Source organism: Carya illinoinensis, chromosome 14 (genome assembly GCF_018687715.1).
Source record: "Carya illinoinensis cultivar Pawnee chromosome 14, C.illinoinensisPawnee_v1, whole genome shotgun sequence".
Taxonomy (NCBI): Eukaryota; Viridiplantae; Streptophyta; class Magnoliopsida; order Fagales; family Juglandaceae; genus Carya; species Carya illinoinensis.
Genome location: NC_056765.1, coordinates 5,082,647 through 5,101,714, shown reverse-complemented (window position 1 = coordinate 5,101,714; position 19,068 = coordinate 5,082,647). Strand labels below are relative to the sequence as shown.

At 32.4% G+C, this 19,068-nt stretch overlaps 2 protein-coding genes and 1 long non-coding RNA gene across 3 annotated transcripts; 1 reads left to right on the top strand and 2 right to left on the bottom strand.

Annotated features, from left to right (window-relative positions):
- The first annotated feature begins 1,949 nt into the window (after positions 1-1,949).
- LOC122293178 lies at positions 1,950-8,005 on the top strand. The gene is made up of 3 exons (XR_006237191.1): positions 1,950-3,265; positions 4,083-5,591; positions 6,491-8,005. It is a non-coding gene; the product is annotated as an uncharacterized LOC122293178 (long non-coding RNA).
- Positions 8,006-9,672: 1,667 nt separating this feature from the next.
- On the bottom strand, positions 9,673-10,665 carry LOC122293462 (RING-H2 finger protein ATL70-like). The gene has a single exon (XM_043102041.1). It carries the CDS (start codon positions 10,453-10,455, stop codon positions 9,934-9,936), a length of 522 nt encoding a protein of 173 aa, XP_042957975.1. The 5' UTR covers positions 10,456-10,665; the 3' UTR covers positions 9,673-9,933.
- Positions 10,666-15,535: 4,870 nt separating this feature from the next.
- On the bottom strand, positions 15,536-16,672 carry LOC122294992 (putative RING-H2 finger protein ATL71). The gene has a single exon (XM_043103993.1). The coding sequence runs from the start codon at positions 16,278-16,280 to the stop codon at positions 15,789-15,791; it is 492 nt and encodes a 163-aa protein (XP_042959927.1). The 5' UTR covers positions 16,281-16,672; the 3' UTR covers positions 15,536-15,788.
- Positions 16,673-19,068: the final 2,396 nt, after the last annotated feature.

Here is a 19,068-nt window from a genome sequence, read left to right as displayed (position 1 = left end):
TTAATTTCATAATCAATATAGTTTTGTGTCTAAACAATCATTACTATCTATTTGGACATTTTCCAATAAGATATGATGATTTTTTTTTTTTTTTTGAGTACCGTTAAATTTATAAAAGAAATCACATAGTTTTATAAACTAACTTGACTTAATTTGATATACATTAAGTTTTTTTGAAATGAAAGTAAAGTAAAAGAAACTATAATATACAAGAAAAAATCATACTTCTGTCTAAAAAAGAAAAAAGAAAAAATCATATTAATTGATTTTTAAACTTTACTATTACAAGATTTTTATGTAAACTTAAAATGTTAATTTTAGTTTTTGTTCAATTAAAAATTTAAAGTAAAAAATTTATTTTACTTCACGTACATGTCATGGTATATATTTTGCGGTAGTATTGAAAAGTGATAAGAAAATAATTTAATTCTAATCTTATCATTTTATATCAATATACATGTCGCACGTACAAGTTGATGGAGTGCATGCATTTGAGTGATTATTCATTAAAGAAATGATATTTGTAGTTTTAAATTGTGTAAACGTCATGTAATCTTTTTTAAAAAAATAAATTAATATTAGACTTACATGAAGACAAAAAATAAATTTTTTAATTGTGGACCATATTTTTTTTCAAAATGATTATATGGTGTTTGTACATTTCACGATTATATGTAACATAACTCTTCTTTAATTAGAAACATAAAAAGTTATACTCATTATTTTTACATCATATATAATTTTTTTCCTCTTATCAAATATATAATGTATAGATAATAAATAGAAGAAAATAATTAATTTAAAAAGAATAAAATTAAAATATAATATAATGTATAGTACTGTGTAGAAATGATAAATAATAAAATTATAAAAATATATATAATTACAAAAAATTTAAAAAGTAAAAAGAGCAACAATATTTATCCTAAATTCAAAATGTCGTGATTAATTTTCCACCATGGTCCATGGATGGGTAAAAAGGAAGTACTTTGTGCAGAAGTTTGTGGCCGCGTTCCTTCTGAGTCTCTGACCAACGCAGTTACGCTTTTTTGTAAAGAAGTAGCTGTGACGCGAGAAGTGGCCCACCACCGTGCATAAAAGGAAAGTTGCTGAAAAAGGAAAGTTGCTGAAAGAAGTTTATGGTCAGCATAAGGTTTAATTACGTTTTGTAAAGCTGTTATTATTGCGTACTCCTCAAGTCTACTTTATCTTTATCTGACCCTATCTTACATTACAGTCGTTTCATTTCAGCTTTCTCAACCCTTACGTACACTAGAATTCTCTCTTAACAGGAATTACAATATAAAAACTAAATATAATATAAAAATTACATTGTAAATTTAGATAAATATTTCATAAATTATAGCTTTAAAGGTTTAAATTTTTATTTTCCCCTCGCATAGCAATTTTATAATTCTAGAATTATCTTTATTTTAAAAATATTACAATTAGTGCCAATAATTCCTTATAAGAAGAAAAAACAGTTCTGATAATTATTTTTCTAGGGAGAAAAAACAAAGATCGATGCTTTTCATCAGTTGACTGTGACTATCCAACCATTTTTTTCCAAACTAAAAGAAAAGTAGCACCTGGGCCCAAACGATTCAGAAGAATAATGCTCATCTTTTTCATCAACCCCTTTTTCTATCTGTCTTCTCTGATCATGTTAGGTGGTCAAACCAAGATGAGTAACAGAAGGGAGAGAAAGAAATGTTTTTTTAGGGTGTCGGTGTAGCGTGGCTTTCCCCCTATCAATTCAATTCCTATACCTTTTATTTTTACTTATTTTACTAGGTATTAATTTGTTTTCTTTTTCATCAAGCGTGTTCTTCGTTCTCACTCTCGAAGGACAGTAACAAAGTTTCGACCTCTGCAGTGGAAGTCAGCAAGCCTTCTCAGAAGGGGGATTGGGTTATGGGTAATGGAGCCAATAAGGGAAAGTTGAAGCGTAGAAATTTTGCATTTTGAATGAGCTTGTAAAATAATGGGAGAGGACTTTTTGTCAGTAATTAACGCAATCAAAGGGTAAGCTAGCCAGAAATAGAGAGAGCAAATATATATTTGGAGTAAATGATAAATAGAGTAAGCTAGCCATAAGGAGTGCGAACTGCGAAGGGCGAGGAGATAAGGTTAGGTGAGGGATGACAAGAACACGTGAATCGGAATCCGATGGAGAAAAATTATATCTGTGGGTTCCAGCATAAGAAAAGAATCCCAGAAAGAGAAGAAAATAAATAAATAGACCGGGTCACAGTTCACGGGTGTTACAGGGACAGATCCCAAATTTCAAATACAACCCAAGATATTTTATGTTCTGTCAAGACGGTCAGAGAATCGTCCCTATCCATCTCTCCCCGCAAAACTCAACCAAGAAACAAACAATGAATGTCTTCACAGTTCATTTGCGAATTTAAAGGATATCTGCAACCGTCGAAATCTGGGTTCAGTGAAAATGCCTGGCGAGGGTTTGCTAACCGAGAGAGAGAGGAAGAGAAAATCTCAGTTTGCATAGATGGTCTGCCGAGATGGGGAAGAACCTAACTTTGCTGCCTTCTGATGTTGCGAACTGTCAAAGTAGGGACTGAGCTACTTGTTCTTCTTCTTTTCGTTCTCGTTTTGTCTTTACATATTTTTATTCGGCTGCCGTGGCACCACTTGACGTCAGCCGACTGCTCAGCGATTACAATATAGCGATTGCACCTAGAAGAACTGGCCTGCAAACATTCTCCAGGAACTCTACGTGAGCTTCCATTAATGGCTTTCATGACCACTGATCAGACAGCACTGCCGTCATCATCTTCTTCTTCTTCGCCAACTCGATGGAAATATGATGTTTTCCTTTGTTTCCATGGTGAGGACACCCGTAAGAGTTTTACAGCACATTTATATACTGCTTTGGAACAGAAAGGCATTTACACCTTTAGGGATGATGAAAAACTAGAGCGTGGACAATATATTTCTCTGGAACTCTTGAAAGCAATCAAAGAATCCAAGTATGCCATCATTGTCTTCTCAATAAACTACATTTTTTCAAAGTGGTGTTTGATTGAGCTTGCCAAGATCGCTGAATGCATGAAAGAAACGGGCTGACGGTTTTTCCTGTCTTCTATCACGTTGATCCCTCTCACGTACGAAATCAGAAGGGGACTTTTGCTGAAGCCTTTGTTAAACATGGAGAGGATCCAGATATTCACAAGAAGATACAAACATGGAGAGTTGCCTTGAAAGAAGTGGGCAATATTGCCGGATGGCATCTACATGATAGGTAAATTCATTCTTTCCCACGTCACTGAGATCTAGCTCCTTCCCTCAAATTCTGCCTAAATTTTAAATTGATATTAATGATATATTCCTTACTTTAATTTTATTTTCTTTCCGTGACATATTTATTATTGTTAGATGATAAAAATTATCTAATAAAAAATTATTTAATATTGATAATAAATGTACACATCTTATACAAAGATGAGATTGGGATGATCTTGTGGTGTATAGAATTTTTTAATTTTGAATTAGTTCTTAGCAATCTCAAGCATGAGAAATAAATATTTAATACTATTTGAAATATTTATACGGATAGAGAACTTGGCCAAACTTCATGTGGATTATTAATGTTATAATATTTTATTTACTTTTCGTGCGTGTCAAGTTGAGTCCGACAGAGTTTTTTAGTTTGTAATTCCCTGTATATTACCAACTTATGATATATTAAAAAATTTAGATTTTACATTCATTATTAATTATCAAAAGAATTTTCTTGTGATCTTATTTTACATTCACGCTTTATATTCAATTTAAGAATCATAAATATGTACGTAGTCTTCAAAATTCTTTAGATATCTTTGATGAAATTATCTAATTAAGTAATTGCTTGAACATTGTTTATCTCTCTTTATATTTGGGAATTAGATATATATATATATTATTTTTATAAATAGTTAATAGTATTTTCGAGCAATATTGTATGCGCCGGTCTACTACTGGTACTGTGAGTATGTGTATATATATATATATATAACTCATGTGCATGGCTAGCGATGTCTTATAAAAATAACTAATCTGTATATATGCTTTGCATGCAGGGATGAGTCAACAGCCATTCAAGAAATCACTGGAAAGATACTTGGTCAATTGAATCGTAAATGCTCAAACGTTTCAGAGAAACTTTTTGGAATAGACTCCCCAATTGATCAGACGAGGAACTTACTTAAAAAAAATTCTGATGGTGTTTGCTTTGTAGGGATTTGTGGAATGGGTGGAATAGGTAAAGACGCTAACGATATCGTGGGATTGGTTCTCTGTGCTTCATTCTCAGTACCAGATCGACAAGTATTCACATGAGTTTCTTAAAAATCTGGAATCACAAGTACCTCATGAGTATGATCTTATTTGTCTTCTAGATCCATATAATTTCCCAGGCGGGATTTTTTCCCATGCGTATTTTCCCACTAAAAAAGAACTCAAGTGGATATCACACCTACGTGGATTCAATTGGCTATTCTACCTACCACGGTGGTGGCTTTGGAATGCGAATGGGATGTCAAAGTGTCATGGGTTAACGGCTACAATAGCAAGCAAATGGTCGTGCCTGGAGGTGCATAAGTGTGCAATCCAGGCGCAGTACCTGCAAGATGCGCAAAAGAAATCATGTACCATTCATCGGTCTCATTTTTTGACAACTGGCATCTCTTCCACAAAGATATGGTCCGGGAAGAAGATTGTATGCGGCCAAAGGAAACATTCTCAACTGAAATAGAAGAATGCAATCCCATGGATTCAGGTTCTGCCTGTAATGCTCGCCGCACATTCAGGTTCAGCAACGAGCCGTCCGTAACGTTTAAGTTACCTTCAAACTTATACGAGGATTGTAACTGGCTGGGACTTGCTCTATGTGCTTCTTTTTCAGTCGACAAGGACTCGGCTGCTATCATTGAAAATCTGGAAACTTCACAGGAACTTATTTGCCATCTGGAAACTGATATTGGCAGCGTGGAACCTCTCCATCATGTCTACCACCCCACTAAAGAAGATTTCATGTTGTTTCAGCTGGGTATGTTCATGTGGGTATCCTATATACCACGAGGATCACTTCCAGAATGGTTGAATCAATGCACTCGTATTAAGGCGTCAATTGCTAGTGACTGTCCAAATTTGGCAGTGCAGAAGTGTGGATTCCGTCTCATAAACCTGCACGATGAGGTTGAGTTTAAGCAAACAATAAGGCACTGCGTGGCCTCACTTTCTGATGCCTGGGGTCTAGAGCGTGGACAATATATTTCTCTGGAACTCTTGAAAGCAATCAAAGAATCCAAGTATGCCATCATCGTCTTCTTAATAAACTACATTTTTTCAAAGTGGTCTTTGATTGAGCTTACCAAGATCGCTGAATGCATGAAAGAAAACGGGCTAACAGTTTTTCTTGTCTTCTATCACGTGGATCCCTCTCACGTACGAAATCAGAAGGGGACTTTTGCCGAAGCCTTTGTTAAACATTGAGAGGATCCAAATATCCACATAAAGAAGATACAAACATGGAGAGTTGCCTTGAAAGAAGTACTGGGCAATATTGCCGGATGGCATCTACATGATAGGTAAATTCATTCTTTCCCACGTCATTGAGATCTCCTTCCCTCAAATTCTGCCTAAATTTTATAGATTAATTAATGCTATATTTTATACTCTTATTCTATTTTTCAATGTTATGTAAAATATTTATTATTTAAATATCATTAAATGATAAAAATATCTAATAAAAAATTATTTAATGATGATAAATATATCATATCTTACATAAAAATGATAATAAAATAATAATGTGGTGTATAAAATTTTTAAATTTGAATTAAAAATATATAGGCTGGACATGATCATTTATAAGGACTATTTTAATACTATTTGAAATATTTATATGGATAGAAAACTTGGCCAAACTAATTCATACGGATTATTGATGTTATAATATTTTATATACTTTTCGTGCGTGTCAAGTTGAGTCGGACGGAGTTTTTTTGTTTGATTTTGATTGAGGCGCCAGAGGTATTAAAGTCAATTAAAAAATTTAGATTTGACATTCATTATTAATTATCAAAAGAATTTTCTTATGATCTTATTTCCAAGTAGTCTCTTTATAATTTAATTATAAGAACATATCATGCTTTATATTCAATTAATTAAGAATCATAAATATGTACGTAGTCTTCAAAATTCTTGACATCCATGATGATCTGATCAGTTGTGGATGTCTTTAGATATCTTTGATGAAATTATCCAATTAAGTAATTGCTTGAACATTGTTTATCTCTCTTTATATTTGGGAATTAGATATATATATATATATTATTTTTATAAATAGTTAATATTATTTTCAAGCAATAATGTATGGGCTGGTCTACTACTGGTACTGTGAGTATATATATATAAAACTCATGTGCATGGCTAGCGATCGATGTCTTATAAAAAAAACTAATCTGTATATATGCTTTGCATGCAGGGATGAGTCAACAGCCATTCAAGAAATCATTGGAAAGATACTTAGTTAATTATTGAATCGTAAATACTCAAACATTTCAGAGGAACTTTTTGGAATAGACGCCCTTGATCAGATGAGGAATTTAGAAAAAGTTCTGATGGTGTTTGCTTTTTAGGAATTTGTGGGATGGGTGGAATAGGTAAACAACACTTGCAGAAGTGGTTTTCAACAGAATCAGAAATCAATTTAAAGCTATCAGCTTTAGTAGTTGTGTTAGAGAAGAGAGTACTAGATATCATGGTCTAGTTTCTTTACAAAAGCAACTTCTCTCTCAAAATCTCGAGGAAGAAAAAATAAATATTTGGGATTTCGTGGGAGAATGAATATGATAAAAAATAGACTTTTCAGTAGAAAGGTTCTTCTTGTTCTTGACGATGTAGATAAAGAACAACAGCTAGAAGCATTAGCAGGGAATTATGACTGGTTTGGTCCATGGAGTAGAATCATTGTAACAAGTAGAGATTGGAATTTGTTAAAAAGACATGTTGATGATATATATATATATATATGGCTAGGGGCCTTGGACATGCAAATGCTCTGGAGCTCTTTTATTGGAAAGCCTTCAAGAAACCTTACCCCAAGGAAAATTATGTGGATCTATGCAAGGAGTTTGTGAAATATGCTAATGGACTTCCTTTATCTCTTAAAGTTTTAGGTTCTTCATTGAATGGTAGAGGAACAAATGAATGGGAAAGTGTCCAAGATAAACTAAAAGCAAATCCTAATATAGAAGTTTTAGATATACTTGAAATAGGTTTCCATAGCCTTAGGGTTGCAAAGAGAAGACTATTTTTAGATATTGCATGTTTCTTCAAAAGATATATAGAAAAAGTTCTCATAATAGATTTATTGGAAAGTTCTGGTTAAGAATAGGGTTGGCCAGGTTCTTCAGGAGAACTTTCCAATAAATCTATTATGAGATCTTTTTCTATATATCTTTTGAAGAAACATGCAATATCTAAAAATAGTCTTCTCTCTGCAACCCCAAGGCTATGGAAACCTATTTCAAGTATGTCTAAAACTTCTATATTAGGATTTTCTTTTAGTTTATCTCGGGCACTTTCCCATTCATTTGTTCCTCTACCATACAATGAAGAACCTAAAACTTTAAGAGATAAAGGAAGTCCATTAGCATATTTCACAAACTCCTCGCATAGATGCACATAATTTTCCCCGGGGTAAGGTTTCTTGAAGGTTATGATCCATGCTATGGGTACGTACTGGAATATTGCCCAGTAATGTAGTTCATGCTCCAAGAACAGCTGCAGAATGGGATTTTTGGAGTAGGGAATGAAGGTTGCTTAGAGAGAGAGAGAGAGAGAGCTGGTTAATTTGAAATATATTGAGGCTGTAGTGCCAAGAAATATCTTTTCTGATATGAAACTTTGTCTAGCTAGCTAGCAGTACATGATTTGGTCTTGCTTCTTTACCTGAACTACTACGGCTTGAAACAATAAAATATTTTCTTGAGAAGCTTGTTTTGGGCATATTGATCCTTACTCCCGTTAATATAATTAATCATTTTGGGCAAGCTAAATAAAAAAAAAAAAAGTAGAAGAAAAGAGTGATCACTATCAACAAGGATTAGGAGAATAAACCATCTCATGATCTAGCAATTAATCTTATGATGTTGCCATCCATTTCAAAATCTGATATTATCCCAAAGTAAGTTGACCTTTCCTTTGATCAACGCACGTGCATATATATTGTATTGGCTTTGATATTTCAACTAATGCTTGAAGTCGAATAGCTGTACTGAGGATTCTAATGGTTCTGTCAAATGACGCAGGCAGCATGCATGCATGGCTAGCTCTGCCATTTTCGACCCAATTCCCTGATATGGCTAATTTTGGCTAATTTGCAAAGCAATTAAGTAACAGACAATGGTGGCAATTCTTGTTCGCTGGTTATATTCATGTTGTGTTAATTAAGTCATGGACATTTGACTATATGAGTTCATCCGAACACGATCTATGAAGTTAAACGGGTCAAATCTTCAAATCCTAATATAACTCATTTAAATAACAGGTGACACGACACTACTCATTCAACTTGTTTCAACCTATTTTATGTAAATAGATTAAACTGACTCGCATAACCCATTGGATGATCTGATTAATATAATTTTATATAAAATTTAAAATCCATATTTATTAGTAGCCGCAATATCTCAAAAAAAAAAAAAAATAATAACTCCTACTAAAAAATATGTCAATATTTTTCAGATTTTAACATATAATAAAACTAATATCACAAACTCAACAATAACAAATATGAGTATAGGTCCAAAATTACAATCCCAACAATAAAAATATAAACATATTGAGAAAAACCAATAATACAATCCAACAATATTGAAATTTTGACTTTGAGATAAAATTTAAACAAATTATACCAAATTGATTTTTAAATAAAAGAATTAATCCGTTATTAACCTGTTTATTACCATTCTTAGTAATGTTTGAGTTGTTTGCAGCAAAATGTATACGTGGCATTCTACAAAACAAAACATGGTGGCCAAAACTGTTGTAAGGTTGGGGATCAATGGAACCAGATTGGGCTCGACTAACCAAGACCAAGGTTTGATGGGCATGACTGCAAATGAGTTTGCAAGCCCTGTTCCTTCAAATTCAAAATAATATAAAGTAACTTTTTGCCCTGATTAAAAGCTAAATGCTTTTGACCGATGACTACCTTTTTTGTTAATTCCAAAGCCAAAAGAAAAAATGTTAAAGAAAAAAAGTATTGAAATTGGACACAGGCTCCGTTTAATATTTATTATTTTATCATTATTTATATTTATTTTTATTAGTTTTTATTCACTTTTTTATTATTATTTAAAAAATATTTAAATTCATCGTCTCACTGTCCAGACGCAACCTCAATCGACGTTTTCCCTTATTAATTGGCTACTAAGCTAGCAATTAATACTAGGCGCAAGTATGCATTTAGCCTGGACCAATAATTTGAGTGTCATTTCACAATTATTCCAGTGTTTTCAAAACCAAAATACTGCTTTTAAAACTAGGGTCCAAACATGCCCTAATTTAGTCAATAAAACATGATGTCCTAATTTCCCTTTATGGATCAAATGAAACATCTGTTTTCAATTCTTTAATTTCTGTCTTACTTCACCCACTTGCTTAGATCATAAAAATGCAATCTTCAAGCTCATATTAACCGTACCTTCCTATTTCTACTCCAAAGATGTTCTAATTGTCTTGATGACATTAAAATAAAAGAACAATACTTTCACCCTATCCATTTGTACAAAACTTGTCCAGAAACACTAAAGAAGTAATCACTAAAGGGCAGAAAGTTACACCCACATGCATTTAATCCCATCATCAGGATGCCTCGAATATTGCATAAAAACTTCATCTAATTATATTATATCTTGCCAGCTAGCTCGTTGCCAAGGGGTCCACCACAGGGATAAGATCAATACTCGTATGTGGACCTGCAACTGGAACTGGAACTGTGGTGTTCCTCCGACATATCGGACATGTCGGATGCAGCCTCATCCAGGGGTCGATGCAGCTCGGATGGAAGAGATGCTCACAATCAGGTAAGAGCCGGAGCATGTCCTTTTCTTTGTACTCCACCAAGCAGATGGCGCAGGACGAATCTGCAGAGGTACCCTTCTGGGTAGTTTCAGAGTAGAGGAGCTTTGGGTAGCTGCCGAGAGTGGATTCATGGACGCCTGATCCGATGTTTATGGGATCGGCCTGATCATGGTCGGTGGCGGAAGCACTGCTCCGGTGAGGTGGCGGTGGGTTGTCGGGGAGTTTCATGCGAGTGCAAGCAAAGGTGATGAGCAGGATGAGAAGAAACGCCCCAACAAAGAAGATTATTCCATAGGTAAACCCACTGATAGCATCGCCGGAATCAGTACCATATCGCACGGTGCTGCTGCTGTTGATCATGATCTTCCTCGAATAAAGAATGAGAGGCCAGCCGGTCGCCGGTGGGAATATTAATTGTGGTGAAGAGGATCAAGGAAAGCTTGTTCTTCTATACATGTTTAATTTAGTGTTGGTTTGTATATTCTCAGCATCGCCATTTATGTATATCTGCAATTAGAGGGTCAACCGTTTCTGTCATTTTCATATTTCAGGGAGAATCTCTCTATCAAACACTACCAATTTTTAGGTTTTGCTTGGCTATTCAGATTTTATAGAAGAGTTTTGAGCCTTAAAATTAAATATTATAATAATAATTATTATTATTTTAAAATTTAAAAAAATTAAATTATTTATTATATTTTATATAGAGATTTGAAAAAATTATAATAATGAGTTGAAAATTTTATATTTGAGATGAAAAATTCCAACCAAACCGAACCTTTATATTTTTCTCATTGATTGGTGTAAAATTTTCGAATTAGCCTTTATGTTGCAGCATTATGACTTGCGTTCTAGGGAGCTGCCATTTCAAACATTCTCCTATTATATATAATAATTGGATTGTACAAATCATTTTTTATTTCATAAAAAAATAATTCAAAGAAAAAATTTTAAACACTCACAAGATTTTTGGGGAAAAAATTTAAATACTTCAAGAAAAAAAGTTAAATCCTGAAAATATTGGTTTGTCAATCACAGATTCACAAGAGAGTAATGTGTACAGGGTATTGGTTTGTCAATGATATTCTTGATCAGCTGCATATATGCCCACATTTAACCACTTTATTTTTATCTAAGCACCCACTTGATTCAACGTGATCACTTGATAGATCACAATCTATCTAGCTTTTGTTATGTCGAGCTTGTATTTAATATAATATTTATAGTCTTAAGATGTGTAAGTTATATACATAATTTTTTTTATAAAAATAATTAAATTTAAGATTTATATAAAAATGTTATTATTTTTAATAATAGATTGGACTTTTTTTTAAAAGAAATATACAATAGTAGTTGTACATGACCCAAGTATATGTTTTTTGGCTTCCTCCGGTTTTGATATTTTTACTTGCATTGGGTTTTTGGTTCTCTTTTTCTTTCAGTCAGGTTCTGTTCTTGTGTTTTTTCTGGTTTTGTTCTTTGTGTTCTTAACGTTATGGGAATATTGTATTTTGGTTGGAGTTGTTATGTGTTTTGATGCTTGGGTTTGAGAAAATGTTTTATTTTTCTCAATTGTATCATTTAGGTGTATAGTTGTAATTATGGTTCTATTATAAGTGAGGATTATTAATAAAATTAAAATACTTTCATCTTTTTTAATAATTATACATAATCACCCTGTTACAACATCTAATATTTATTTTTATTTTTATTTTTATTTTCAGGCAATTTTCTTTGATGAAAAGGAAAAGGAAGAAATTGCATGACCAAATGTCATGAAAGGAATCATGAGTACTGAAGGTACTTGAACAACCGGAAAAGAAGTAAGAAAAGTAGTCATGCGTCTGTCTGCTGGAAAATGCTGTCTCAAGAATCATGGGACATCATTGTTTATTGACTGGGGAAGAAGAACTGCATGGAACTGTAAGTACCACCTCCACAATGTCTGAAATGGTCATAAGGTTAATCCAATTTAGAAAATTCCTTTTACTGAGTGAGACTACTGAGTTAACGACATTCACAGACTCTGCCTAATTAAAGATGGACGCTGCTACGTCTACAGAAAAAGGTGGCCACCGAAAAGGTAAAATAATTTTTTTTTTTGTTTTTTATTTTTTATATGTATTTTTTAATATATTTAAATATTTTTTAAAAATAAATAAAAATTACAACATCATTTAAAAACACTTTCTCAATCACTAAGTTAAAAAATATATATTAAAAAAATTAAAAAGTACAATCGGTGGCCACATTCGGTGGCCACCTTCTGTGGATAAAATATTATCCAATCGTATGCACTCACGTCAGATGTCACTTCCTCGACCCATCGCGTCGTTAAGTTATCATTAAGTACATCCTCTACAAATATAGAAATTATTTTATTTTATTATTATAATTTTTTTAATTTTTATATAAAATTTAATAATAATTTAATTTTTATAAAATTTAAAATAATAATAATATTAAAAAATATTTTATTAAATTTTTAACTTTCATTTAAAATTATATTATCTCATCTTATTATTCAAACACCCCTTAAAAATAACTTGGTTTGGAGAAGAAAACCATAACACTCTATTTTCGTTTGAGTTCATATTGTTTTATTGGGATTATTAATTCTTAGGAAAATGATATTCTGATATCGGAATTCTCGAAACCATTTTTTTAGATTAATAGGTAAGTAAATATTTTTAATAAATTTATAATTTCTTTTTAAAAATATTTCTTTTTAAAAATATTTGAAAGGTTTTAAAAAAAATTTGCACTCCACTAAAAACTTTCGGCGGCTTTCTTTGGTAGCTTTAGCCTTTTAGGAGTGTCCCTATCCTTGTATACAATAGTTCTTTACTTTTAACTAGAGTTAAAGGGTTCTTCTAAATCTTATCTTGTAAGATTGTCTTTGAAGGTTGAGTGAGTTGAGTTTTTCTTATGAATAATGGTTAATCGAGTATATGAAGTGAATTTTGTGGAATTTATTTAAAATGAATTTAGATATGTTTGAATGTTAAGATGAGTTTAGTATTATTTATGAAAAATTGAAAAATATTGTAAATCTCACATATAAAGATCTATTAAATTGAAAAAAATTGTGGGTCCTACATGTAAGGAGATTTTGAGTTGAGATGAGTTTAATAATTTGATATTTATATATATATAAGTATTAATAATACAAGAAAAATTTTATTTAGAAGCCAGTGTGCAAATTACACCCTTAATTTTATTGATGACAAACTTGATTTGCTAGAAATGATTAAAATCTCTTATAAATCAAGTCTTGTTATATCAATAAAATTGAGAATTTGCTTAATTGATTTGACGAACTTTCAAGTAAAAATACTCATAGTGCAGGTGAGAATCGAGCCAATGAATATGGTTATTGAAAATGCTGATCCCTTGAGGGTCAGATCCAATCATCATCCAATCCCAAGCCAAGTTACCAACGATGTGAGGAGAATTGAAATAAAGTTTTTCGGTTTCTATTTGCTGTGTGGCCTGTAGCAGCTAGCTAGGGTGTTATCTATTATATATATATATACACACATATATATGGTATATATATAATTTAATTATAAATTAGCAAATTCTCTTGTCAGTTTATATATAATTAAGAGGATGGTTAAAGACACAAAAGATCCAAGCTAGTGGCCATTCAGAGAGTATTTAATTCATGGATTGAAGAGACTAGCTAGTCACCCTCGGTCCCTCACTAGCGTGAATGATCAGAAATCTAAAACCCTTTTGAAAATATTTCTTTTTAAAATTAATTTTAAAAAAATAATAATAGTTCTTTTTGGTTAGTGGCAATAAACTACTCAAACGAGCTTCCAATTTGCAACGTTTTGTATATAAATAATATCTCATTGCATCGTCCTTAATTAATCCTAGCTAGCTGCACAATATTAATGCCGGATATATACATTCGGCCTTCTTCCAATTATATTATATTAAATTAAAACCAGCGTGCCAAACGGTGGATCGAACACGCATTTAAGTGCTACAAAGTAATCAGATTAATGCATATATATATATATATATATATATATATATATATATTAATATATACAATGTTAACGTTGGGTTTCTTAGATACCTTTAGACTGGGTTATCAACAACTCGGATATTCAATTTTGAGATTGCAAACATTGAAAAAATACTAAGAGACGGGGGCCTTGGTGGAGGCCAAGACTCTCTAATGTTAAAGTCAATATTGTCTTAGTATTTTGTGCAAATGAATATATAGAGTTTAAAAAGAATTTTTTGTATTTGGAAATTACATTTTATACTTAGTTTCTAAGGATCAACTGCTCATGCTCTGTGTTAGGGAAATGTGTCTCCTTAAAAGTTCCTTCAATCAAATTTCTTTAATACGACTTGACTTTTGGGGTGGCATAATTAATATAATGCGACTCTTTGTTCATTCTATCCTGCAGGCGCACGCCATCAGACTCTTCATCTCCTGTCTGTTACAATATGATCAAGGGCTCAGTATGATTTGTGCTCCTTGCCTTTACTTGAGGCTAGGTTTTGTAGGGGCATGTAGAGGTGGCATACGTGTTCCCCCCTTTCCTTGCGTTACGAGGGGGTTTCCTCGCATTTGAGGTTGTAAGCTGACCTCTACTTTAAGGCCGGGATCTTCTGATGGGCTGATGGGTCTCTCGACCAGCCCGAACCCTTCTATATTTAAGCTGCAATATATATTAATTTAATTCGTATTTAATTCCATATTATATGCTTGGATCGGAAGACAAGTATCCCCTTAATTTTTAGCCTTTATAAAACAATATCACAAGCATTAATACCAAAAACTCATAACCATGAAAGCTAGCTAGCTTATAACTTCACTTCCACTCATGTGATGGCCAATCGATTGCTTACCAGAAATTATTATCGATATATTAGAAGAAATTAAAATTGATAATTTGTGATTACTAGTTATTTTAATAATATTTTAATCATAAATAATTCGTCATAAATATTTATTTTTCTTATAAGCTAAAAGGGAGACTCAGAAATCATATCCGTCATTTGGCATTATCCATGTTCTCAATTCTTTCTGGCTAGTTTCAATGGGGTACTACTGAATCATATAATATATATACAAGTATATTATATATATATATATATATATATATATATATATTTATTTGCAGTCATGTATCATGTTCTCATATGTACGCGATACGACGTACCAATTAAAGAACAAGAAATCAGCTATGAATAATTAAGGTAATTGTCATGAATTTCTTATGATTTATCTTGTACTAATGTACAAAACATGACATGTATAAGTGGGGTTTTTTGTTTTTTGTTTTTTGTTTTTGTGTTTTTAACATGTATTTTTTTAATACTTTTAAATATTTCTTTTTTAAAAAAAATTACAACATCATTAAAAAATATTTCCTTAATCATGAAGTAAAAAAAATAACTAAAAAAAATTAAAAAATGTGAGCGGTAACTGGAACTCTATCTTTTCCACATCAATATTAATAGGTAATGCATGCAGGTTCTTTGAAAGATGCTTCCATGAAATATCTCATAATTTTTTGAACGATGCATCAATATTAACGAGAGTACTATAAAAAACATCATGCCAAAATTAGGTAAGAATTAATTAATTCGTAGAAAAAAAAAAAAGGAAAAAATATATATGATTTCTAGCTTCAAACCTGTAACTTTGAGCGGCCTCCATCTGATCAAATATCTCGTCCTACTGCCAAGCTGGGAGCCACCTGATCATCAGAGAGAGGAGTTGTCACCGGAGGAGTTGGGGCTGGCGAGCTCCGGCAGACGGGACAAGTTGGATGCAGCCGTAACCAAGGATCCACACACTTCCCATGGAAAAGATGGCCACAATCCGGCAACAGCCTAAGCATATCGGCATCCCCATAATCCGCCAAGCATATGTAGCAGCAGGAAGCGGTTGAGTGATGATCATCACCTTTGTGGAGCTTGGCTTTGCAGTAAAGGAACTTCGGGTAGCTCCGGAGAGCGGCTTCGTCGATGCCGACCTCAACATCAACGGCGGAGTCTTCTTCGTCAGTGCTTGTAATGGAGTTGCTGTTGGTAGGAGCTGCAGGTTCATGGCCTGAATGCCTGCGGTTGCAGAAGTAAGATGCCGCAGTCATCGTTATGATAAGCCCAATCAAGCCAAAGCAGATTCCCAAGCTATAAGCAAAGCCATCCATGGGGATCAGAGACCCAAAAAGCTTTGATTTTCTTTGTTGTAGGAATGGATCGGAGAAATAGATCCGAGAGGATCATGAGCTAGAACGAATTAAGCCGTATTTCAAATTAAGAATATAAAGATCACAACGAGATCAACAAGACATATCTAATTGCAAGCTTGGTGAGTTGCCGTCCGGTGGCTGTCTGCTCCTCGTATACTTATTATATATATATATATATATATATATGAGAATTGTCAACGGTTTATATCATGTTGCTCTCAAGATACGTCCCTCGGGAAAATATAATTAAATAAAAAAGCACCCTCCAATTGTTCATCAGAGTGTTGTTTACTTGTCATCGCAGTCGATCAACAACATTTTGCTTAAGAAAAACTCACCCGGATTCTAAATTAATTATTATAATCTATTTGATCCACGCGATGATTTAGGGATAGAGTGTATCTATAGACTTGAAATAATTCTATTTGAAGGCCTTTATACCATACATAATCAATATATATATATATGAATATGATATAATTTAATTTAAAAGATAAATTTTAAAATTTGAATTTTATAAATTAAATTATATCATGTGAACGATATGTGGTATATAAAGACCTTAAAATAGCACTACTCACAACTGAAAATTGCCTCAATCTCTATTAATAATAGTATTGACACCCTTTTATCAAGGGGCGTGAGTCGTGACAATTATATGAGGAATCACTTTTGAAATTCTTTTCTCCGTTTTTGTAAGCCATTTTTTAATCTTTTAGTATATTAACAGACATTCTTACATTCTTCTAATTGGCCACCTCCGATAAATGTCTCTTAAGGGATGACAGAAATTGTACTAAAACATGCATGTGTACTAGCTAGCTAGCATCATAACATATGAAATAATGATTGAGTGTGCTCATCAATCATCCTAGTTCTTGATATTTTGACCTTTTTATTTTTTTTAATTTTCTTTTCTTTTTAACTTGATATTTTGACCTAAAGTCTGGTTTATAGAGTTCTATTATTATTATTATTATAAATAATTATTTGACATGCTTTTTGATGCTGTTGATGCAAGTGGCAATATTGCATATATATCCTATTTTCTAGCACAAGTTGCAATATTTTAGTCTCTTTCCTTTTTCTCTTCCTTTCTTTTTGTAAAAGAAATATACATAGTTGCTTCCAGTGCGGCAACAGCAGTACTATGCTGACCATCATTTTTGTATCTTTTCGATCATCGACATGATATCATAACTTCTTTTTATTTTTCCTAAAAAAATATTTATTTTTTCAGTATTATATATAGTTGTAGAGTGTATAAACGTGACATAATTACTTTAAAAATAATTAAATTTATTATTAAAAAATGAATTTTTTTTAGTTTAAATTTTGTATTTATTTATTTTTTTCAAAAAATATATATATATATATATATTTTTTTTTTTTTGAGAAGGGGGACAGCACCTCCAAAACTTCATTAAAAAAACTCTCATTTAAGATAGATGAAAACCGTGAAAACAAACCAACCAACCAACCAAAATCTTAGTTAACCCAAAACGCCAAAACAAAGAAATTACGGCTTAAAGAAAAAAAACCAAAGCATAGCCCTCACTTTTTTCGAATCATCATGTTAATTTTAAGGTGGGACAAGGTCTTAATTTGAAACCCCTTGATCACTCTAATTAAGCTGTATCAGTACTATCTTCCATAATTAATTTCCTGGTTTTTATGATTAAGGAGATGTAAGCTAGGCTCGTTTGGGGAGGAGAAGATCTTGAGTCTTGCTCTTAATTTGTTTCAGAATCAAGGCTTTTTCTATTCTGAGTGAGTTTATGTACAGAGTTCAGTTTCAAAGGTTGACCTTGAGATTTATAACATTTCTGCAGCCACAGATTTGCATGCAGTTTTGATTGGCAGTTGGGAAAAACAAAACTCAACGTGGAAGGGAACAGTCTTGATTATCCAGGCTCTATTCATTCATTCATCATTGCTGAGCACCACCAGGCATATGATCCTCATCTTCATCGTATGCCTCTTGGGCGGGAGCTTGCCTGCGACGCATTTCTTTCTCCATGCTCACATCATGCAATATTATTAATGTAGTCTCTTGGATCGCATTCATCCAGCTCCATTATGTCTTTTGGAGGCAGGCCTGCAGCACGTATGGCCTTTCTGGGCTTAGGGTGTCTGGAAATTCCACTGTGAATAGTGTTGCCAACCCCATACTTAGGGGAGATCGTGAGGAGCCTCTTACATTGATATGGATAACATATATGCATGATTGTAAATGTAGAAAAATTTACAAAATAAAGAACTGGGCTTGCTATTATATTCTGCCAACCTCGTATTAAGCCCAATTTATTTTTTAATTTTTTTTGGGTGTCTATTTCAGTCTGCTGTCAAGGTTTTACTTGGTTTTTTAGGTGACATCGCGGCAACCTTTTATAACAAAAAGAATAGTATTACGTGTAATTGTATAGTTTGTAAATGTCGTACAGTTATTTTGTTTAAAAATGAGTTAGATTTATTATTAAAAAATTAATATTATTTTTATATGAGTCTTATATTTATTTAATTTTTTTAAAGTGATTATGCGCGACAACTACATACTCACGGTTTTAACTATCATTTCTTTAAAAAAAATTGTATCCGTCATTTTTATATCATATTATATATAATTTTTTTATTTTTTTTATTTTTTCCCCTTACCAAATATATAATATATAAATGATGAGTATTAAAATTCTTATAAAATAATATATGAATGATGAGTAGTAAAATTCTTATAAAAAAGTAGATT